A 22,045-nucleotide genomic window follows, 5' to 3' on the forward strand; every position below is an offset into this window, starting at 1 on the left:
GGGGGGGGGGGGCGCAGAGAGAGAGATACCGAGGAAACAGGCCAATGGAGTAGGCTGCCTCTACCACCCTCTGTGATTTAACCACACGGAGCGTATTTAAACCGTCGAACGAGAATCACACTAAAGATGCTAAAAATACTTTAGACAGGATCTTTATATAGGCACCAGTGTCAAGTGCCGAGAGCGTATTAGTTGGAAACTAATTGATTAGCGGAAAATGTAAAATTCCTTTCCACTATATTTTTTTACCAATCGAAGCTCTGCGTTCAAACATTGTCGCCTGTTAAGAATGCAGCCTGATGCAGCCAAACATGGCAATTCGCACACTGTGCTACACGCAGATTATCACTCCGATCATTTCCGATTTCTACCGAGTTTAACTACCTGTAACTACATTCAACTACCTCTAACTGTTAGCCTGTGATTTGATTACATACCGTTGTTAGATACCTATTGATACTTTTATGCAGAACTATGAATAGCTTCAATGACTTAATACCAGGTAATAAAGATTTAAATTATAAATTACCAAGCTTAAAATATTTTGTTATCAATAGAACTGTATCAATCATTGTTAAATTGTTTTCTTCTTTTATAAAGTCATTAAGGTATTTGTTTTCTTTTCAGGAATCTCTGGAATATCTCGTATTTCTCACTCCAGTAGCCAATATACTGAGAAAATAGACTCACTACATCTAACGGAAAGTCAAGAAAGTGTTGCACAAGAATCCAGCAAAGATGCATCCTTGGGTTTAAAAAATGCTATAAAAAATTTTTCTTTGTGTGAAAACAGTATAGCAGAGTTTGCCCAATTGAAATTAATTTTTGAATGCATTATGGAATCTAGCTTAAATGTTAATGATTCAGTATCAGATGATGTTTTAAAAAAATTAAGACAATTAGTCTTAAATCACGAGGCCAAGAAGTATTTACATCTACCAGGTGATTCCAAGGACTGCAATGAGGAACTGAAATTATTAGGATTATTTGATTTACCCAAGGTGAAACTGACATATGAAGAAAAATTAAATATAAAGAGCATAGTTGAATCTAGGTTACGTGAAAAGATACATAGTTTTTTATTGTTGTAAGTATATAACGACATGATGCATTAGCAAAGGCTAATATACCAAACTTGTGTACTTTTGACTATTTCAGATATGAGAATACAGGGGGGAACTTGAAAGAATTAATGAAAAAAAATGAATCCAAAAGTAACAAGATCTTAGAGAGTCAGCCTTTTGACTTGCAATATTGGAAGAAGATACATGAAATTTGTATAGAATATGAAAAGAAACTCATAACATGCAGCCATCTGCTCAATGAATGGATAATGTTAAAGCAGACAGACGTTACTGCAATGAATGCAAAACTTGTACAATATCTTTCACAACAAGCAGAAGTGTCTCTATTGCAAATTAAGATTAGTAAATTGGTGTGCACTATAAAGATGTTCAAAGAAACGCCTGTGACTATTGATGCTTTCCGAATTTTGAATGGAAAACTCGATACTCAATTGAGCAATGCTGAAGCAGAGCTCAATAAGAATATAGCATTAAGAAAACAGTATGAGGATCTTGAAGGTACAGAATTTTATACAATTGTTAAGGAACATCAGGAACTTTGTAAAGCCATTCAAAAGAAAAAGTATATGTTACAAATTTTACGGGATGAAAAATAAACATAAAGTTTTTATTAAAAAAAATTACACCAGCTACTTTTTATTCATTAGCATAACATGTGACTAGAAGTATAAGATACACATAGACATTGCTAATGCTGAAAAAATTGTTACTAATATTCTTTCATTGCTATATGATTAAATGACAAATAATACTTGAACACTATAATTATAGCTGAAACATTTTTTTTCAAAATAGTAAGAAAATGCCTTATTGTTAGAGAAAAAAATGTCCCTTATAGTATAGATTTAGTCACTTTCTGAATCTCTGGTTTGGATTTGAGAAATGATGGTAGGAATGCAATTCTTATTATTCAGCATTCCATGCTCTATCAGGAAACTTTCAACATCTGAGGCATAAAAATCAACCCCTAAGTTGTCAGTAACACGGATAAAGTTTCCAATTACTTGGCCCTTCTTATATACAAGTAATGCTGGTACCCCTTCTTTTTTGAAATGTTTACTAAGACCTGCAATGGAGCCTGGAACAAAAGACTTGATATAAAAAATGTAATAATGAATATAAAAATAATTATAAGGTGTGGAGCCATACCCAGTATCCTACAGAATTTAACATGAGGATATTCTTCAGCCAATGATGTTAAGCATCCATTCATAGCGGTGCATCCTGGAATGTTCTCTTCATAAATATGAATAATTACAGTAACAGATTCATCTTCTCCATCAATTGCTTCTAGAAATTCATTGGCAGTTGTAAGTGTATAAACAGTGCCAAAACGAAGACGTTCTGCTTTGTCTAGCATCTCTTTCATACGTTGCTTTTGATAGTCAAGAAGAAACTCATCAGTCAATAATTCTGCTAGATCAGGATCCGTTTCACATAATTTTTCTTTCTCTTCATCCAATGCACTTCGACAGGTCAAGGTAAGTTTTTTCATGAGTTCAATTCTTTCTCTTTCTTGCTCAGCTCGTTTTTCCACTTCGAGCTGCTTAAATCTCTGCCAATCTTTAATGACGCCTTTGGGACCTGTGTTACTGGAAGTACCATCCCAATCGGAATATTCAGATGTATACTGTGGAGGCTCATCAGAGCCTTTAATATTTTCTTCATTGTCTGAATTCGCGAAATCATTTCCCTCATCTTCGCTGGAGCTACTGCAGTAATACTGCAATTTTTCACCGAGAATTTTATCCTCCAAAGTAGCCATGAATCGAATTTATAATTTCTTGTCTTCTTCTTCTTCGTCTTCTCTCTTTAAATTGGGATTTATCCACTTCAGGAGGTAATTCCATATATTTGAACAACAGTACAATATACATACTCACGGCGCTGAGTCACTAGTATACAGAGATAACGACTCATTGATTACCGAGCAGTGTACGCTGCTATTATCTCCGTACTCACTGGTGATCACTGCACACTGCTGCACATAATCCACAAATTGAGCGACTTGATATTCTTTAATCACATTGCATAATTCACTGACAATACAGCGAGATAAGTAACGTCTCTATTCATCCGTAATACCTAAGAGAAATAAATCTGTCTCGTCGTAGTCATGGTCGTAGCAACAGTCAATTTCGGAACGTACTCTGATACATTCAGAAGTTGTCCGAAGTTGTCCTAGTATAGTGCAATTTACCATCTAGATTATACCCATGCTGTATAGGTGTCAGTGGAGAAGGTTTTGTATTTTGTCATCGTTGTCATCTGAGTACTGTCAAAGTTCCTTGCCGAAGTATACCCTTGTCACGGAAGGGCCTAGAGCACAGCGGTGAACACTATGGGCGACGGCAAGGAGGGCGAACGACAGCCCTTGCTCAAAAATGATAACGTCACCTACAGTTCCCACGGGAGTGATGTTATAGGTAAATAATTGTACAATATAATCGTACCCACCCTTGCATCGTACGTTTGTACCTTGCTCTGTTCAATGATATTTCAAATTTAAATTTTCATTACTCTTTGCCTAGATGAAGCACAGTCAACGGTGAACACAGTTTCGCCGATCGGACCAGATGAATTACCACCGCCCTATCAATCTGCGAACCAGAGTGGTGTACCGATGGTCACTTGTAGAGTTTGTCAAGCAATGATTGACATATCCGGCAAGCGTGATCAGCATGTTGTCAAATGTTGTCAGTGCAATGAAGCGACCGTACGTTGTCTTTCAATTTCTGCTTTGATTCTTTCCATATATATGAAAAAACAATGCCATTATAAGAAAAGATATTTCTTTACAGCCCATAAGGAATGCCCCACCAGGAAAAAAGTATGTACGCTGTCCATGTAATTGTTTATTAATATGTAAAAGTTCATCACAGCGTATTGCTTGTCCAAGACCAAATTGCAAGCGTATAATCAACCTTGCACCAAGTCCAGTTACACCACCTGTACTCTCCATGCCTGGAATGTGCAGGGTTTGCTGTGCTCATTGCCATGATACATTTTTGGTAGGAATTCTGTGCTATATTACTTTCACTGGAAAATGATTGTGGTGTATCAGTTTGTATGAATTTTATGTTACAGTTTAATACACTTAATAACGCTCTAGCCCGATGTCCACATTGCCGCAAAGTATCTTCCGTTGGTCCAGACTTTGCTAGAGGTCGAGGCATTGCATTTATAGTCATTGGAATAGTTGCATTAATCATTGGTATTGCCGTGACAGTAAGTTTCTTAAAATGGAATACAGACAATAGACCTATTTCCAATTGACCAGCAACTGGTGTTGGATAGGATTTAACAAGCAATTATATTTAAAAGGATTTTTATCTCAGGATAATTTTTCGTTTTTTCTTTTCAATCAGGCTGGCACATATACACTGGTGAGAACAAACGGTGGGATCTACGTGGCGTACGTCGGAGCATTTTTAATAGCGCTTCTATGCCTGGGTAGAAGCGTCTACTATTGTACAATGAAGATCAGTCTGATAGAAGGTCCCATGTAGATGTCCTTCCAGCCTCTTATTCCTCAGGCGACGTCCTTTCAGGAAAGCCGATTCTTATAAAAACGCCGCCGCGTAATCGATTTAGAACAAACCTTTTACAGTAACATAGCATACATTGCTGGTAGGCATATGTGCACGCGCATATTTTCGTGTACATTACATTTGTATTTACACACGACGTGGATGCACGTGCGTACAAACTTGTTTTTCAATCTATTTGCCCATACAAGTATCTGTATCAAGAATAAAAAATAATATTCCAACAAAGACTGTCTCATTTTCAATTAGTAATTCTCATTGCGACAGATAGTTCAGAATGTTGTTGGAATCCCATTTTTCTGACCGGTCGCAATAGGAAAGAAATGAGAACCCCTTTGACTATTGTGAACCTTTCACATTTGAATTGTTTGTATCAGCATGAAAAAAAGTGATTCTCACTACTTTTATCGTATTTTCATTTTCCCTTGTGAAAATTTTTCTTTTATTTTTTTAATAATATCAGATTCCCACAATGATAGTATTTTTTAAGGAGCGTCTTTGGTTAATCGTGAAACTAATTACGCGGTACAGCCACCTATACTCGTCTGAATTACTTTTAAATTCGATAGAATAGGTTCAACATGTCGGAGGGAATAGCGTAGATCAAGTACAGGTGTAAATACATCAAATACCCAGTGAATGTCGTATTTTTCATCTGTGGCGTGTTAAGTATTGATTGGTATTTTATTTAATCTGTGATTTGTTGTAGAATCTCACTGAATTGATAGCACTTGATTCATATTCCTGATTGGCATTCAACTGTCACATTCCTGATTGGAAGATATGCCTCAAAACGTGAAGAAAATTAGTCGAAAAGAGGTAAAAAAAGTAAAGTTGTCAAATAACGAGCAGCCACAAAGTGCCATAGAAGAAGATGTCAAGCTGTGAGTGCTTAAACATAAATTCATTAAAATATCGAAGAATTATTTGAGTCTGAGAAATTAAACCGCTTTGTACCAGCATTCTCAGCAAAAACCTTGTTTTTCCAGAAAATATGGACCAGTATTAACGTTTCCGTACCAAAGGGTATGGTCCCGTGGCGTTTTGATTCTTGGTGTCCTATTCATTGTTTGGTATAACAGTAGAAATGGCAAAGAGGTTTCTTTTGCAAAACAGAAAGATGTTCTATTTAGTCGAATTCAAAATGTTCCTTGCTCAGACGACTATAAAATAGAGCTAGATAAATATCCAAGCTGTGTACCAGAGAAATGTGGCAGATCAGTTATGGACAAACTGGTGACTTCTACGGAGACAGATGTCTTATTGAAAATTGCTACAGTTGGAATGAGTTTTGGAGGATCCGATGGAGGAGCAAGCATTCTTGATCTTCATTCTGGGGCCCTGAGCAAGGGATCTGGATTTATCAATGTTTATGCACTTGATGCTGTGAATAAAGTTTTCAATAGTGCAGATTTTGCTATTTACAAGTATGAAACTTTTTACAATTTCCATAAATCCATATATATGTGGAAGTTATTAGATAACAGTTATCAATTGCTCCATCTGCAGAGTGGTCAAAACTAAAATTCAACATGCTGTTGCACATAATTTTGGTGTTAATGCACATGAAATATATTTGACACATCCAACTTTTTTTTCGCGTATGACTAATGCATCCGCAAAAACTGAGCATGACGAATATTGGCATCCTCACGTGGATAAGGTATACAAAATATATATGTATTTTGATTATTGTCAAATGATATGGATTTTCAGCTAAACTTATGATGGTACTGTTCTTTGTTTTAGGAGACTTATGAATCCTTTCATTACACATCACTCTTATATTTAAATGACTTTGGTAGAGACTTTGAAGGAGGTCGTTTTCTTTTCGTAGATAAGAACAATGTAAACACAACAGTAGAACCACGAAAAGGTAATATATTAGTAACTTCCTATTTTTTAAAGAAACATGCATTATTAACTAGAATTAACTAGGATATACATATTTCTAGGGCGTGTCTCTATGTTCACCTCAGGAAGTGAAAACTTGCATGCAGTTGAGAAGGTAACAACAGGCACACGGTATGCTTTAACAGTATCATTCACATGTAACATCGAATCAGCCATTTCTGATCCAAGTTCTAAAAATTTTCGAATTCACGATTAATGTAGTTCCAATTTGATTAAGTTCCATTATACTGAAAAGTATCATTTGGATTCTTGATAAAATTTTCAGCAATATAGTTTGGTAGCTCAGATGATAAAGTAATAAAATAATCTGATTGCTGGTACATAACTGTACTTTTTGGGTTACGCAATGATTGGTAAGCAAGTAAAAGAGAATTGAAAAGACCAAAAAGTTCTAAATGCAGTTCAACGTCAAACTGAATAAAACCACATTCCTACTAATTGTATATAAAATGTACAATGTTACCTTTATACGATATAATAGTAATAAAGGTTTTTCTAGAAAAAAAGGCCATATATTGTCATTAATCTGTAGTGGTCAAATCATTTATTTTATTTTTGATAAGGAGAAAGAAGGGTTCGAAATAAATATTCTTAAAATATTCTGTTTTATCGAGTTATTAATTTCCACGATTCGCGAATAGATATAATCAATTGCGTGCACACGGCCTGTTACATGATTTGTTGGCTCGTCCATAAAAATGCTTCTTTGTGTAAGAGCATGCATACGTCTTCTCTTTGTAAATTGTGTGCATATATACATATACATTATTATTCATATATATACTTTTTATTTTCTCTTCCATTTCTTACAGGAATGTATCTTGAATACCATTACAATTCGATAGTATACATATGTTCTAGCAAACCTAAAGAACATAAATTGAAAATAATTTTTTTAAATACAATAACATATTCACGCGTGTATTTTACAAACGACGTACAACCCCAGTATAATATATACACAATATAGTGATGTTCTCAACTTTCTTTTGGCAATGAACTATCTTCGATTCATTCGAATGAGTTTTCACTGAAGGGTATTGGTCTCGTTCATTAATTATTATTATTATTATTATTATTATTATTATTATGACTACAATGAACATGAAAAACGTTAAGCGGCTTTAAGGAATGTCATGGTTCACCGCGATCACAACGGAAGTGTCACTCCATAATATCATGGATAACTTGCCTAGTTTATGGCAGCTTTAACAAAATAAATAAACTCGTAATCACACATCCCATACAACTTGGCGATGAAATCCTGTCCACTGGAGATCATTGTAAAATCGTATAGGAACTTCTTTTTTTATATTCTCTGACATCATTTTTCACCATTTTTCTTTTAGGCCCTTGCCTACTGTCTCTTTCTATCTTATTTTCATTTGTTCGTTCGCTCAAGACTTATGACTCTTAAGATTACTCAATTGTACTTGGTTTTGCTTCCGAGTCGTGATCGTATCCATGTAAGAAATAGCAATAGTCTTTTGTCGCTACTTAATGACTAATAAACCACGAAAGAAATCTACTACGACCGTCATCTCGTTTTCTCAGGTTGCACATATAGGTCCATTTTAGAGAAATACCTGAGAGCTCGTAGATGCGATCTTATGATACATGAAATAAAGCTCGGGGAGTTACCCAAGAAGATATTTTTATACAAAAGGAACATGGACGTAACGTTCTAAATTTAATGATCGATGATTATGATGACTAATGTAGAAATAGAACTACAGTTGATGGTGATGTTGATACGCTGAGACTCGTTAGTGCTTGACACTAACGTTGTGTGCGAACTAAGTGTGGATGAGAAGAAAACACGAATGCGAGAAAGTACTGGCAATCTCGTGCGACCAGGATTATTAAGAAAAATTTTAGTAATGTAATGTATTTATAGGCGTTGCTGTATAGAGTATCGAGACTGGCGCATTGGTCTATTTTCAAGTATCCTTCTCGAAATCTCCAAGACTCTACGCTTGCACGGACTGAGCAATTTTCTTTACGCTCTCGCCCTGTAGGATGGTTCGATGGTTTCCAGCTAGTTCTTTAATTGCAATTTTTTGAGCGCAAATCTAAAAATTTAGAAAATAAAAATATGAAAATTGTGTTATACAGAAGGGAAGAACCTTTCTGATTTTTAGCAGTATTTACCTCAGAGAGACCGTAGTCATCATTTAGCGAGACAAAGTTGTCCTTGGCTTTGATTAGGGTAATTGGGCCGTTGTATTTACCACCGGGCCTGTAGAGGTTCGCTGCCTGCAACTTTTTGTAGAAAAGGAAGGCCGCGGTCTTCAAGTCCTCAGCTTCGAAGGGCACATCTCCGATAAGTTCAACAACTTTATTAAGCGCTTCTTCATCTGTCTTCGCTGCCTCTAAGACTGCAAATATCTGAGAAACGAAAAGATTAATTTAAACATTGGTTGACAAAGAATTGCCGGTGCATATTTTAGTAATATCGATTGATATGTTTTTAACGAGTAATAAATGAATGTACAGACCTGCTGGATTCCGACACTCGGATTAGTCTGGTTGACGAAGAAGGCGAAAGCCATGCGGTCCCCATGGGTAACGTCATTTCCAAGCACCAGGGAGTTTCCGAATTGTTTACTGATCGACTTGGTGTGCTCGAGGATGTACTGGGGTGAGCCATCGAGAAGTGTCAGAATGGTGCTGTCACCTTGCGATTCGAATTGCAATGCCATTTCGAAGCCCACGCATGCTCCGAAGGAATAGCCGACAATCGTATACGGCCCCTTACTCTGGACAGTCTTGATCAGCTGCATGTAAAATGTTGCTAGATCGGATATAGAATCGAGAGGAGTATTCTTCGTGCACTGCAAACCCCAAACGGGTCTATTTAATTCACTTGCAAGAGTCTTCAGGCAAGTGACCATTCCTTCGATAGCGTGTATCACGAAGACCGGTGAGCCAGACTGGCCTTTCGACTCCATGCGAATGAGCGATTGCTTGGGAACAATTTCCGCACCGCTGAACTGGAAGAGTAACTCATTAACACTGTTTTCGGAGGTGTTCGTAGTGCTAGCAGTTGGTGGTGGGTTCGTCGTCTCAGCTGATTCCACTGTTCCGACAGATAACTCTTCAAGTTTACTGAATGTCAGTGCACGGATTTCCTGGGCCGAAAGGATCAGATCAAAATTTCTTTCAAGAGTTTGTTTGATCTCCGTTCCCATAAGGGAGTCCATTCCGATATCAGATAAATTAGTGTTTCGATTAACGGTGTTCAAATCCTTGATACCAAGAATGTTGGCCACGGCCTCAAGGAGTCCGACCTCGTTTCCGGAATCGCTAGATTTTTGTAAATCAGCATGGACCACACTTGAAAGGACTGGGTGAGGCTGTTGCAAGAACTTGTCCATCGTTGCTAAACAACTCTGCATCCGCTGAGGTACAGTTCCACCTACCTCGGTGTCATTGTCGCCCAACGTTTCTGTAACGAAACAAGAACGATTAAGCTCTTCCTATTAGAAGAAATAGAATTTGTTGAGCAATAGAACGCAAAGTACAGAGCAATACAATAATAAATATTCGGATTCGAAGATAGAGAAACGGATACTTTTGAGGGATTTCATGAGCTTACCAATTACGAGACCAACGTCTCCGATGGCTCCCCATTGAATAGCAAGACCTGGTAATCCGCTGGCTTGTCTCTGCTCGACGATCCTTTCCATGCTGGAATTGGCCAATCCATAATTTGTCTGACCAGCGTTTCCTCGTCCGCAGGAAACAGATGAGAAGATGACAAAGTAATCCAACGAGGGACAGAATTTTCTGGAAACTACATCCAGGTTTTTGGTTGCATCTATCTTTGGCAAAGCGACCGCCTTAAAATCGGCTTCCGTCAAATTCTCGATTAGAGCGTCGCGTAGTACCGCAGCCAGGTTAAATATGCCACCAACCGGAGCAATCTTATTAGTTTCTTTAATGAGCTGCTCAGCACTAGAGATGGTGGACACATCGGCGGTGGAGATGATGACATTAACACCGATTTCGCGCCAACGACGGACACACACAGCCTGATAACCGGTGCGAATACCTGAACGGGATGTCAGAACAATATTTTTAGCACCACGTGTAATCATCCAGTTGGCGAGCTCAAGACCAAAGCCTCCGAGGCCTCCGACGAGGACGTACGACTTCTCTGGATTCATGTACGTGCGTGGAATCGCTGCTACTGTCTTCGGTGCCGGCATAACAACTTTCTTAGGTTCCTCGTCGCGAATTTTCAGAAGAACCTTTCCAATATGTTTTCCACTAGCCATATATCTGAATCCTTGTTCGATTTGTTGCTCAGAGAAGACAGTCGATGGAAGAGGACGCACTGCACCGTTCTTTATTCCTTCGCTTACGAGGCGCACCACCTCCTTTTTGACGGCATCAGAATCGAAGATCGCATCCAAGAGGATACCATGGAAACTCGTATTTTTCAAGAAGAAGGCCATACCCAGAGCTGCGTTATTTGAAAGATCAAACTTTCCAATTTCAAGGAAGCGACCGTCCTTTGCGAGACACCTCACGCTCGCTTGGAGTTTTTCCTCGGCCAACGAATTTAGCACTACGTCAACTCCTCGTCCACCAGTTTCCGAGAGAACAAGCTGTTCAAAGGTCGTGTCTCGAGAGTTTCCGATGTTTCTGTCAGTCAGCTGGGGGAACGTTTTCTTGAGGAACTCCCTCTTTGCTTGAGAGCCGACAGTGGTGAAGACCTTGCAACCGGCGTGTAGAGCGATGGCAATACTCGCTTGACCTACTCCTCCTGTACCAGCGTGTATAAGGACGCTTTCACCTGATTTTAGTTGACCACGCACGAAGAGCGCGTAGTAGCTCGTTGAATAAACCACAGGGATTGTAGCGGCCTCCTCGATAGTCCACTTGTTAGGAATCTCCCACAAAAAGCCAGGGTCAGCGAGGACAGTTGTCGCCAAACTACGTGCTGGCACCATTCCCATTACGCGCTGTCCTTTCGAGTTTCGCCCGGCGAATTCCAGACCCAAGATACAATCCTGACCAGCAAGGTCTCCCGGAAGAGCGTCAGGCGCCAGCTTTCCCGTAGCAAGCATGATGTCCCTGTAAGACAGAGGATTAACTTGACGTTTCTGCTTGTGCAATTATTTAGCTATCTAGTCTTGCAAACGATATATGGAATAGGAGGGTGTTTTTCAGACGAATTATGGTTAAAAGTGTGGTCGAATGTCTCGGTTTCTTACCTGAAGTTCAAAGGCGCGTAATAAACGCTGCACAATTCGGAATCGGGATAATTTTCAGGACGATAGTAGCTGAGTGGACCTTCGATCCAACGTAAGCTGCTCAAGTCACCTCTTATAAGAGAGTTGATGTAGGCGTGCTCGACCTGCAGGGAGGAAACGTCGTTCTGCTGGTCCAGGCTCAAATGCCTGTAGCTACCCCACTGTCCTCCCTTAAGAACGTTTGAAACAAGCTGCTTGTCGAGCTGTTCAGCATAGAAGGAACCAGAGAGGCTGAACTTTGCTGCATTTTTATCCTGGATAAATACGTAGCGTGCGTTCTCTCCGCCGGCCTCTAGACGAAGGCACGTCATTAAACCGACCATACCCAGAACTTCCTCGCCCTGGCTCACAAGAAGTATCTTCTGCTCCTCATTTTGAGCTTTCTTCAAGGCAGCCTTTACACCCTCGACCCATGAAAAGTTCTTTTCGGTTATCTGAATGATAATAGGCTCAGACTTTGGCTCCTTCTTCTTTAGAAGAACATAAGTTTTGCCAGGTATACTCTGAGAGCCAGCGTAGATGAGTCCCGTCTGTTTCAAGAGAGCCTTATCAACTTTTCTTGTCTCCTCGAGAAGCACGAAACCGCCTTGCTTCAACGATGCCTCCAAATTCTTTAGAACAACGACATTCTTGTTCGACAGCACGTCGGCGGCGATACTTAAATGTAGATCCTGACCCACCGGTGTGCTCGTTGCGTCCCGCACTACGACTTTTATTCCGAAAGGTTCCAAGAAAGAGTTATAACTTTCCGGAGAGGTAGAAACTACTTGTAGATCGGTCTGAATAAAGAGAAGAGAAAGAAGGAAAAGCGTAAGACTCTGTGATTACACAAGACAAACTCTGGAATACGTTAAGAGAAAAACTTACAGTAAGTTGGAGCTCTCCTTGGAGGGCCTCGATTACCGCGGGCACGAGGAGAGCTTCAGCTGCGCGCTCCCCGGCGACTTCGACGGCTTTCAATTTCAGTCTAGCTGCGTTCTCGCGAACCACCTGAAGTAGTACCGTAAGGGCGTGCACCTTGGCCTTCTCGGGATCTTCGGCAAGGAAGTTCGGATTTTCGTAGGGCACAAAGGTATATCTCTCGTGCGTAGGCGGCGCCTGGTTCTGCTGTCTTCGAGGTGCCATCGAGGCCTTCATGCCTCTCAGTTCGATTCCACCCGATTTGATGATCCCTACTTCCGGATAGTTGTAGACCGAAAGAGACTCGCCTTCAGGTAGTTCCGAAAGTAGTTGTTTGTGCAGGACTGGATTGATGATAGCACGGTCCAGCCTTGTTGGAAGGTAAAGATCGCGTGTGTCCTTTCCCAGGATTGAGAACTGAAGTAAAGTGTCGGCGAAGGATATCCAGTCGGAAGACCAGGAAAGCTTGCCGACACGTCCGCGATTGTCTGACAATTTGATGCCTTGGAAGACGCCAGTATAGTCGTAACCACGTAGACGCAGGTCCTTGTATATGTCTTTTTCCTTCAAATCGAGGAGCTCTGGCTCCTTCTTAATACTTGGCTTAGGCATCTCGATAAACTCCTTGTCGATATTCTCAGGAGTACGGATTTTTCCCGTAACGGCAACAGAACCGCCTTCACATACCTCGAAGGCGCCGGTTCCGTCGAATATGTTTATCAGGAATTTGACGCTGCCACCCTTGGGCATTATCGTAGCCCTATGGAACTGAACGTCTTCCATTATAACGGGCAATTCCTCGAATTCAACGCTATGCAACTTGGCGAATGTCTTCCAAACAAGTGTAAGGTATCCCGTGGCTGGGAAGAGGATTCTTCCATCGATTGTGTGTCCTGCTAAATATGCATCCTGCTCCTTTGAGAGGTCGATCTCGATTACGCTCTCACCCGATCGAGCGTTCTTTCCCGAAAAGTCGGCTACATTCCATTCAACCGAATGATCCCACTCGATGATAGAGTTAATCATTGAGGTGCCACGACCAACAGGATAGTTCACGGGCGGATATAGCTTCGCAATTTGAGGCTGTGCACCAGCGTTATAGAGCTTTCCGAGGCTTGTCAACAAGAAGCCAAGGTTGTCTCCGTGGTCACGCTTGTGAAGTCCAACATTCGTTGTCGCAGGGCTTAGAGATCTGCGAAGAATTGCCTGGAGTAGGCAGTGAGGAGCGATCTCGATGGCTATCGCATTCTCTGGTACATGAATTAGGGCTTCTTGGAAAAGTACTGGTGAAAGGAGGTTGTTTACGTGGTAAGCAGGCGAACTCAATTGTGCTAGAGGTGTTCCCCAGGCGGCCTCAGGAATGGAGCTTGAGACCCATCGTGAAGTGCGGGGCTTCGGATTAGGGATGATCCTCTCGAGGCACTTACGTAGCTTCGGTCCAGCCGAGGCAATGTATTTACTGTGAAAGGCAACGCCCGAACTCTTCACAATTTTGGCAAAAATTTCCTCCTTTTGTAATTCAGCAACAAATTTTTTAATGGATTCGACCGGACCAGAGATGGTTACAGAGTCTGAAGAGTTGTGGCAGGCTGGAGATATGTCTGCGGGGCATCTTCTTGTTACTTCCTCCCAGCTGAGCCCAACGGCGGCCATTCCTCCAGGTGAGAGTTGCGATTCCAGAATTGATTTTCCTCGCCAGTAAGCTGCCAGCACAGTCTGTTCTGGAGTAAAGGTACCATCGGCGTAGGCGCAGCCCAATTCACCGACCGAGTGTCCAACGATGCCGTCCGGCTGAATGCCAACAGAGCTCAGTACGTCGACAAGAGAGACCTGAATCGCCGCGATGGAAACAAATGAGTTGAGGACATTTTCAAAAGTCTCCTCCGTTCCATTCTGGATGATATTCAGAAGATCAACGCCTTCTGCCTTTAGAGCGTTGGCACAGCGGCGCAAAGTCTCCTGGAAAACTGGGATGGGAAAGAGTTCCTTACCCATGCCTGGCCATTGCGAGCCCATTCCTGAGAAAATATACCAGATTGGTCGCTTCTCTGCGTACGTCGAGGTTTCTATATCACGGACCATTTCACGATTTTCACCAAGAATCTGAAAGCCTCTATAGATATGACCGTAAATGTTGCGTGCATGTATCGAGTGCACTAGGTTAATGAACTCGTCGTCTTTCTCATTCTGCTTGACTCTGTCCAAGAAGGTGTTAACAGCGCTCTCAGTGCGACCAGAAACCGCTACGAGTTTCGGAAGTATGGTGTTCTGAACAGGCGATAACTTTGGTTTTGGATTGCTGCGCAGAATAGCGTGCACGTTTGCTCCTCCGAAACCAAATGAGTTTATTCCAACGATTCCTCCTTTCCATGGTAAGTTTGTATCGACTACTTTTAACCTGCCGTCGTTTAACGCGGGAATATCAGGATTCGGATTTTGAAAGTGTAAGTTACTCGGAATTATTCCAGACTCCATGGCTATGACAACCTTAGCGATGGAGCAGAGTCCACTAGAGGGCTCAGAATGACCCATGTTTGACTTAACAGAGCCGATCAGCAGCGGAGTCTTTCTGTCCTTGCAGATAACGTCAGTCACAGCATTAAGTTCTTGAGGATCGCCGACTTTTGTTCCGGTGCCATGAGCTTCGAGATAGGTTACGTCCGCGGGGTCGACGTTTGCTTCCGAGTAAACACTTCGAATTAGGTCCCTCTGTGTTTCTCTTTTCGGATACGTGATTCCCTGAACCTTGTTACCGTCGGTGTTTGTATCGGTGTTAATGACAGTGGCATAAATCCTTTTTGAATCCTTAGACTTTTGTAGAAATATCACGACTACGGCTTCCGATCTGACGTATCCGTTTCCGGTAGAGTCGAAGGCCTTGCATTTCCCATCTTTGGACAACATGCTGAGTCTGTGGAACTGAAGGGAGGTGGTGGGTTTCAGCAACAGATTGGCTCCGCCGATGATGGCCTGATCGCACTTTCCGCTACGTATCGCAGTCACCCCGTAATGCAGCGCGAGCATCGAAGATGAGCAGGCGGTGTCTATCGCGAAGCTCGGCCCGCGGAAATCGAATGTGTACGAAATTCGATTCGGGAACATGGCTCGGCAGCATCCAACCAGCCCGTAACCTGCAATCCGCATTTGTCCACCAAGAAGAGCCGTTAATGGAGTGCATGGATATGGGAGAGACAGACATAAAGAAGAATAATAAAGCGTAGACACTGTACCGTTCACTTCTTCGGGGTCTTTTGTCCAGAACTCGTCAGACTCCGAGGAAGAGACACCGATAAAAACACCGGTGTTTGATCCTCTAAGCTCCGCAGGATTAACACCGGCATCTAAGATGGCTTCGTGAGTCAACTCGAGAAGCATCCTCAGCTGTGGATCCATTACGTGAGCTTGCTTTGCGTGGACGCCGAAAAAGGTCGAGTCGAAGAACGCCAAGTCCTTAAGTTTCCCATTTCGAGTCGGAAGTCCGTGAAGTCCCGGAGTCCAACGGCGGTCATCTTCCGTGACCAAGTCGACGCCTTCGAAGAGCTGCTGTTTGAACTCCTCGATGTTCGCCGACTCTGGTAAACGACCTGCAGGAGTAAACGATCGGAAACAGTCAATCAGAGAGTCTATCGACGTTCCGAATTGTCTGCATCAACTTACCGGAGATACCAGAAATTACGATGTCGTCGTCGAGGACGTACGGTGCGCCGTTGCTGGGAATGGGTTCACGCACGATTGGGCTGTCGACACTTTCAAATCTTGCAGGCATCTTGGTTGCTTCTTTTTTCAATTTTCCTTATGTGCAAGAATTCTTTCTAGGATCGATCGGACGAGAGAGCCTTGTGGACAGTAAAGCTGTAACACGTCAAAAGATCATTGGCTGAGTGACAGTGAAAATGCGGGCTGGAATTAACGGCGGGCTAATTGCAAGTAACCCTCCGATCAAACGCAAAGACGAGCGTGCATCCCGTCTTTTCCAAATTCTCTTATCGAGGTCGCGACAATTGCGTCGAATTGATGTACAGTGACTGCTCCGTTAAATGGCTGCCATCTTAATTAAGTAATTTCAATTGAATTCACAGAGGGTAAACCAATTTGACGAGTGATGTACGCGCGAGACTTTTCCCTCTCTCTCTCTCTCTCTCTCTCTCTCTCTCTCTCTCTCTCTAAATAGATGTATTTTATAAATCATTCATTTGTCATATTACAAGAAAGTGGCTATTGATAATTTCTTAAGAATTTCAGTTAAGACCACTGGTAGCGATACCTGTTTGCATATGCGATAACACCGATATTAGTGGGTTTCTTTGACAAAAGATTCTCGAGCAAATTCACCAGTTGGTAGTAATTGGAATAATCAAAATTTTATTTATGATAATTATTTATGAGTTCATGTAATTATGCATTCTTACGTACATCGTGTCTAGTATTAGTAGCACATTCTACGACTACACATGAATTTTATAAGCTTTTATGCCACACTCAATCAGATTGAATTGCAAATTAACTTTTAACCTTTAATAAGATACTGATGTGTCTCGTTGACACGAGGCACACTCCGGATCAAACGACAAAGCGGCCCAACCAGTGAGTTGCGGATCGGCTGGGCCGCGACGGGGGCGACATAGCAGGTCAAACGGATAAGAGGGTAAGTCGAGAATCTAATGAAATTTAGAATATACGAGAAAAGCATTACCACTCAACAAGTCCTAGGAGCTTAATCGCACGAATCACTTGCTGAATGACGATTGTGCCGTTTTTATCCGAGGCAAGGTAGAACGTGTCCCGATTCGAGTGGATCGAATGAGTCAAGTAATTCGAGTGATGCAACAGGAGCGAAGGAAGCGAAGGAACTGTGTGATTGTAGCGAAGACAAAGTCCTGCTGGTTGCGCTCTCTCTCTCTCTCTCTCTCTCTCTCTCTCTCTCTCTCTCTCTCTCTCTCGCACTTGTCTTTCTTCGTACTACTTAATGTTGAGCAACCCACCGTGTGTCATTAACCTATTGCTCTAGCGGTGAATTTCCTGGCCTTGACAGCTACCAACCCAAAACGTAGCTTTGCTGATTTCTCACAATGGTCACGATGAACGTCGTAACGTACGCAAATTTCTAAAGGAACTACAATAGTAGTAACGAGGAAGCAGACAGCAGCGGACATGGAGAATGAGAAAATCGAATAAACAGAAGTAAACATTTTCGCAAAATCTTTTGACAATTGGTCGTTGCAACTCAATACCAATTAGTAAAGCGGATACCTCCGAGTTGTCATTTGTATTCGGCATAATTACAAGTCCGCCTTTACAAATCAGAGTTAATAGATACACGCAATTAATGAATATTGCCAGTGTACGCGATCAACGTTTAAGGAATTCTGCTTTTTCGTACAATTACAAAGTATCATTTGCAGTCACTCTGGCCTGTATCGTTACATTTTGATATTGGCACATTACAAAGGATCGAGTGCGCAATCATGGAAACTTGATACTGCTTCGGAGGTCAAGCGTGTTAGTAAACAGATTGATATCGCGGTTTGGCCACGTGAAGTCGATGGCCACTATGGTCAAATCCTCAACTAATTGCATGTTCTTCACTCTACTCGACCAATCTCTTCGAATGCCAAAGCACCGAAATATTAAAAGATTAGATTTTTGGTTGGGGGGGAGGGGGGAGGGGGCAGAGAGATACATATATAGTAATCGGTTTTCAGTAAGGGGCTATCAATTAGAATCGAGGTCATCATTGCCGCAATCAGCGAGTCTTGCTGCGTGTACAAATCGCGACGTTGAATTATCGAAAGTGTCGTCAAAAGTGTCACGTGACAATGATTAGTGATCATGAACTCGCCAGGAAGTTCACGGTGAACAAGTTAATCAACTCTATTAGAGTCATCTTTGATAAGCTTTCAATGATTTTCTAGGCCGCTCGGTCATTCGACTCGGGTCGACATTTGACACAAAATGTTTTATCGGAAGCTCCGATCGATCGGTGCTTTGCGGCGTTTGTGTTATATTTGGCACGTGTAACTCTTTATGCGGAACTGTATTTACATTTTTAGAACACGTGGCTACCGCGTGAGACTTCCCATATATCTACATATCTCGTTACTTGGAAATTTGATTCACGACGCGAGAAGCCCACTCCATAGTACCAATGACAGTACTACCAAGACATTTTTTTCAAAATCTTCTTACTTATTGAACAATCATTCTGCGAGATAGTCGGCGGATAGCAACTAAATTTCATCCTTTTCTTCGTTTTAGATACAGGGTTCTGACGCAGCAATCATTAGTGACTCCCTGTCCAAATTGTGCTATCCTCCTCTATGTTGCTGGCACGCGCTAGGCGACTTGCAAAGATTGAATTCGTGGACCGACTATAAACTTTGAGCGCCCGTTGTGTATGTTTGACGTAATCGCTAACGTCATCGAGCATCGCGATTTACATTTCTAAGAGTTTTCTACCGATGCTTCAAACTACATCATAGTCTGTACACGAGTTTAATGTATGTTTTGACAGTCTTCAAATAATGTAATCCTTAGCAAATCGTAGGTGACTTTCCATAACATCACGGAAATATATGCTCAAATAGAAAAATAATATAGACAGAGTTTGTCACAAAAATGGTATGCAGAATGGCATGCGGTTTGCTTATATTTTTTTTTTTCGATGTGTCAAATACACATTGAATTCATGGATTGACTACATATTTTAATGTAAACTATAATAGGAGACAATATAAAAATGTCGTCTGTGCGTACCACCTGCTGCTTCAGCGAGGAAGAGCTGCCATCATCGATTACTGTCGACAGGATAATTTGCAACTACGTCAAAACAAATCAATACTCATCCTGATTTTACGCAACCATTCTACAATATGTTTATTTAGTGTGATATTACGCGAACTCGCGCAGGTAAACGATGAGTCGGTGACACGTGACATGTCAGAAACATAAAAATTTTAATCACGAATATGTTTGATATTTCCAAATAGCTTGAGCAAACTGTGTCAAATAAATCTATTTCCTTATCCTGCCGAGGACAGGTGTCGTTCGCGCAACTAAAACATTATCAATAATTAGAAATTAATATTAATGCAACGAACGACGTAATAAAGACTTCATACATTTTTTTGCAATAATTGACCCACAAATGAAAAAACTTTATTCTTTCTCCTTTTTTTTTTATTTATATTATTTTTCCTCTTTAAGCTTTTTCCAATTCCCCCGCGCAACTTTTTATTGCTCAAGTAGAGGCCAATGTTTGCAGGACAAGAGATGGTTGACAGCCACGACTCGATAATATGCCGCTATTCGAAACAGTATCAGTAGTAAAAATGTGTCGCGTCAGACGTGTTCGCAATGCACGTTCCTCCACATGGCATGAATGAATTGTTATTAATTAATCGATACCACACAAAATTTCATCAATTCCAGACATGAATAAACTTTCAGTGGATCCCGACAGTATTACCGTGATATTAATAATAGACCGTAGAAACAAACCGATATCTTTAAGTGACTAATGACGTTAATAAGAATTTACCTGCGATAAGAAGATATCAAATGATTTGGAACGGAAACTTAACATGGGTCTGTCTGTCGTGCAGATTGAAAATATCGTACAAATGACAAAATTTGGTAAAATTGTATGTCTATAACTTACCTATCGCGTGGATATAATCCTGAGAGTTGGTGAAGCAGCAACGAAGAAGTAGTTTGTTAGGAGGGTGTATCATTCAACAACTCTTACAACAAATAATAAATAATAAACGACCGCAGTAGATGGCATACAATCAGAAAGCGAGACAAGCGACGTTGTTTCTTAAGATCGTTATCCCGCACGAGTGTCCCGGCGCGTCGTTAAGGACTAGCTGGCGTCTCGGTCGCGAGCATCTCTTTATTATTGAATTGGGCCTGGCCCGTGGTCTGACATCAGACCATGTGGCGCCGGCCAATCGGCAGCCGGCTCATACCAGAGCATGCGCGTCGTCCATCAACCGTTTCAGCGAGTCGAACGTGGCTCCTACCAACTCCTACCAACTCTCCTACCAACTCCTGCTGCTACTGACGTGAGAGGAATCCTCGTGTTCCTCGTGTTTCTCGTGTTTCTCGTGTTTATAATCTTTCTAGTACTCGTGCTCAAAAATGACACCACTGGACATGTCATACTCGGCACATGGCACATGTGCTTCACCTGCCCATTCCCTTAGCCACAATCCCTATTCTTTATTATTGCCTATTAATTTTTTATCTATTATTACCGATAATCAATTAGCAATTGTTCATTCCACAACTGGCTCGAGCACTTTCGTCGATATCACGCATCCGTCACATGCCGCCAGACATCTCATTTTTTTTAATGTAATACTTTCGTTATCACTCCTGCGGATGGACATGCATGAATATCTTTTCAGTGCGAATGCGACATGGTCCGAGCACGCGGAGATCGATACACCGTACGTTGGAGTTCTCTCTGGCCCTCTCCACCCTCGGTCGACCCTGACACTCGGCCTCATCGACTTTTTGACGATACGAACATTTGTCCACGTTGCGAGATTTCCTAGCCGCTCTGACACCAATGTGAATCAACACAGTGCACACTCAAAGAATATTTGAAAAAAGATTGGCTTATTTCTTGATACGTTAGAAGCGCTCAGCAGCCCATGGCATCAGAGCAGCGTCAGAATTGTCTTCAATGAAAAATCTTTTAGCAGTTTCATAAGAACGACTTTTCAAAACAGTTTCTTCGAGAATCACGTATGTTTTTAATTTTTACGGGTTGCTCAACCCTTTCCAGTGTAGAAGAGTTGAGTTTTAGAGACGCGCCGAAGCGTACCGACAGCCGTTTACCAGGAGGCAAGTAATAGGTCTTATGGTATTGTGGCCGGAGTTCTTTAGGCTGCTACCATGCATGTAGCACGAGTGATATTAGCTGTTATATGTCATGAGTAGCAGTAGCATCCAGTTGTATGGATGGGAACAAATAATAAATGCTAGAGAGTTTGGCCCTAGTGCAGGTGTACTGGACAGTCCAAGAGTGAGAAGCAACGCAGAAATACGAATGTCGCATGTCGCGTACATAGAGACACGTGTGACGCACGCACTGAGTACACATCTAAATATGAGAATTTATGTACCTTTTTTGAAAATTTATCCAATGTCGTCACGTAAAGGTGAAAGGATCTTTGGCGTAATTCAGATATCTAAAGACTCGGCAGAGTATCGGATCGAGTATTTCTTCTTCTCCTCATTGTCTCGATGGAAAAGGAGCGGGAATTAGGAAAAATCATCGAGTGCAAATCTTATTAGATCGTAACTATTTGCCAAAGAGAATTGAAACCGG

At 41.4% G+C, this 22,045-nt stretch overlaps 5 protein-coding genes across 7 annotated transcripts; 3 read left to right on the top strand and 2 right to left on the bottom strand.

Annotated features, from left to right (window-relative positions):
* The first annotated feature begins 10 nt into the window (after positions 1 to 10).
* Positions 11 to 1,842, top strand: LOC107264239. The gene is made up of 3 exons (XM_015732280.2): positions 11 to 502; positions 628 to 1,087; positions 1,159 to 1,842. The coding sequence occupies exons 1-3, from the start codon at positions 475 to 477 to the stop codon at positions 1,679 to 1,681; spliced, it is 1,011 nt and encodes a 336-aa protein (XP_015587766.1). The 5' UTR covers positions 11 to 474; the 3' UTR covers positions 1,682 to 1,842.
* On the bottom strand, positions 1,706 to 2,990 carry LOC107264241 (phosducin-like protein). The gene is made up of 2 exons (XM_015732286.2): positions 2,235 to 2,990; positions 1,706 to 2,163 (listed from the first exon to the last, which is right to left on the bottom strand). The coding sequence occupies exons 1-2, from the start codon at positions 2,848 to 2,850 to the stop codon at positions 1,931 to 1,933; spliced, it is 849 nt and encodes a 282-aa protein (XP_015587772.1). The 5' UTR covers positions 2,851 to 2,990; the 3' UTR covers positions 1,706 to 1,930.
* A 72-nt stretch (positions 2,991 to 3,062) lies between these two features.
* LOC107264242 (type 2 phosphatidylinositol 4,5-bisphosphate 4-phosphatase) lies at positions 3,063 to 4,861 on the top strand. The gene is made up of 5 exons (XM_015732287.1): positions 3,063 to 3,511; positions 3,617 to 3,801; positions 3,887 to 4,096; positions 4,173 to 4,313; positions 4,454 to 4,861. Exons 1-5 carry the CDS (start codon positions 3,427 to 3,429, stop codon positions 4,592 to 4,594), a joined length of 762 nt encoding a protein of 253 aa, XP_015587773.1. The 5' UTR covers positions 3,063 to 3,426; the 3' UTR covers positions 4,595 to 4,861.
* A 136-nt stretch (positions 4,862 to 4,997) lies between these two features.
* Positions 4,998 to 7,146, top strand: LOC107264240 (2-oxoglutarate and iron-dependent oxygenase domain-containing protein 3). 3 transcript variants are annotated; one of them, XM_015732283.2, is made up of 7 exons: positions 4,998 to 5,268; positions 5,343 to 5,517; positions 5,623 to 6,060; positions 6,143 to 6,296; positions 6,383 to 6,509; positions 6,589 to 6,658; positions 6,813 to 7,146. In XM_015732283.2, exons 2-7 carry the CDS (start codon positions 5,417 to 5,419, stop codon positions 6,826 to 6,828), a joined length of 906 nt encoding a protein of 301 aa, XP_015587769.1. In that variant the 5' UTR covers positions 4,998 to 5,268; positions 5,343 to 5,416; the 3' UTR covers positions 6,829 to 7,146. The 3 variants fall into 3 exon arrangements, with proteins under 3 accessions (XP_015587769.1, XP_015587767.1, XP_015587768.1); XM_015732281.2 differs by having other exon boundaries at positions 5,000 to 5,268; positions 6,589 to 7,146; XM_015732282.2 differs by having other exon boundaries at positions 5,032 to 5,246; positions 6,589 to 7,146.
* A 166-nt stretch (positions 7,147 to 7,312) lies between these two features.
* LOC107264238 (fatty acid synthase) lies at positions 7,313 to 20,593 on the bottom strand. Its single transcript, XM_015732279.2, has 9 exons — positions 20,366 to 20,593; positions 16,366 to 16,560; positions 15,939 to 16,292; positions 12,676 to 15,839; positions 11,770 to 12,587; positions 10,146 to 11,629; positions 9,046 to 9,995; positions 8,699 to 8,935; positions 7,313 to 8,619 (listed from the first exon to the last, which is right to left on the bottom strand). Exons 2-9 carry the CDS (start codon positions 16,472 to 16,474, stop codon positions 8,518 to 8,520), a joined length of 7,218 nt encoding a protein of 2,405 aa, XP_015587765.1. The 5' UTR covers positions 16,475 to 16,560; positions 20,366 to 20,593; the 3' UTR covers positions 7,313 to 8,517.
* Between the last annotated feature and the right edge of the window lie 1,452 nt (positions 20,594 to 22,045).

Source organism: Cephus cinctus, unplaced genomic scaffold (genome assembly GCF_000341935.2).
Source record: "Cephus cinctus unplaced genomic scaffold, Ccin1 Ccin1_scaffold0168, whole genome shotgun sequence".
Taxonomy (NCBI): Eukaryota; Metazoa; Arthropoda; class Insecta; order Hymenoptera; family Cephidae; genus Cephus; species Cephus cinctus.

Coding starts and splice junctions, on each gene's coding strand:
- LOC107264239 (XM_015732280.2), top strand. CDS start 475: ATGAATAGCTTCAATGACTTAATACCAG. Junction 503..627: donor CTTCAATGACTTAATACCAG/GTAATAAAGATT, acceptor TTTTCTTTTCAG/GAATCTCTGGAATATCTCGT. Junction 1,088..1,158: donor ATACATAGTTTTTTATTGTT/GTAAGTATATAA, acceptor TGACTATTTCAG/ATATGAGAATACAGGGGGGA.
- LOC107264241 (XM_015732286.2), bottom strand. CDS start 2,850: ATGGCTACTTTGGAGGATAAAATTCTCGGTGAAAAATTGCAGTATTAC. Junction 2,164..2,234: donor TAAATTCTGTAGGATACTGG/GTATGGCTCCAC, acceptor CTTTTGTTCCAG/GCTCCATTGCAGGTCTTAGT.
- LOC107264242 (XM_015732287.1), top strand. CDS start 3,427: ATGGGCGACGGCAAGGAGGGCGAACGACAGCCCTTGCTCAAAAATGAT. Junction 3,512..3,616: donor CCACGGGAGTGATGTTATAG/GTAAATAATTGT, acceptor CTCTTTGCCTAG/ATGAAGCACAGTCAACGGTG. Junction 3,802..3,886: donor GTCAGTGCAATGAAGCGACC/GTACGTTGTCTT, acceptor ATTTCTTTACAG/CCCATAAGGAATGCCCCACC.
- LOC107264240 (XM_015732281.2), top strand. CDS start 5,417: ATGCCTCAAAACGTGAAGAAAATTAGTCGAAAAGAGGTAAAAAAAGTA. Junction 6,061..6,142: donor GCAGATTTTGCTATTTACAA/GTATGAAACTTT, acceptor CTCCATCTGCAG/AGTGGTCAAAACTAAAATTC. Junction 6,297..6,382: donor GGCATCCTCACGTGGATAAG/GTATACAAAATA, acceptor TCTTTGTTTTAG/GAGACTTATGAATCCTTTCA.
- LOC107264238 (XM_015732279.2), bottom strand. CDS start 16,474: ATGCCTGCAAGATTTGAAAGTGTCGACAGCCCAATCGTGCGTGAACCC. Junction 12,588..12,675: donor AAGGAGAGCTCCAACTTACT/GTAAGTTTTTCT, acceptor CTCTTTATTCAG/ACCGATCTACAAGTAGTTTC. Junction 11,630..11,769: donor TACGCGCCTTTGAACTTCAG/GTAAGAAACCGA, acceptor TCTGTCTTACAG/GGACATCATGCTTGCTACGG.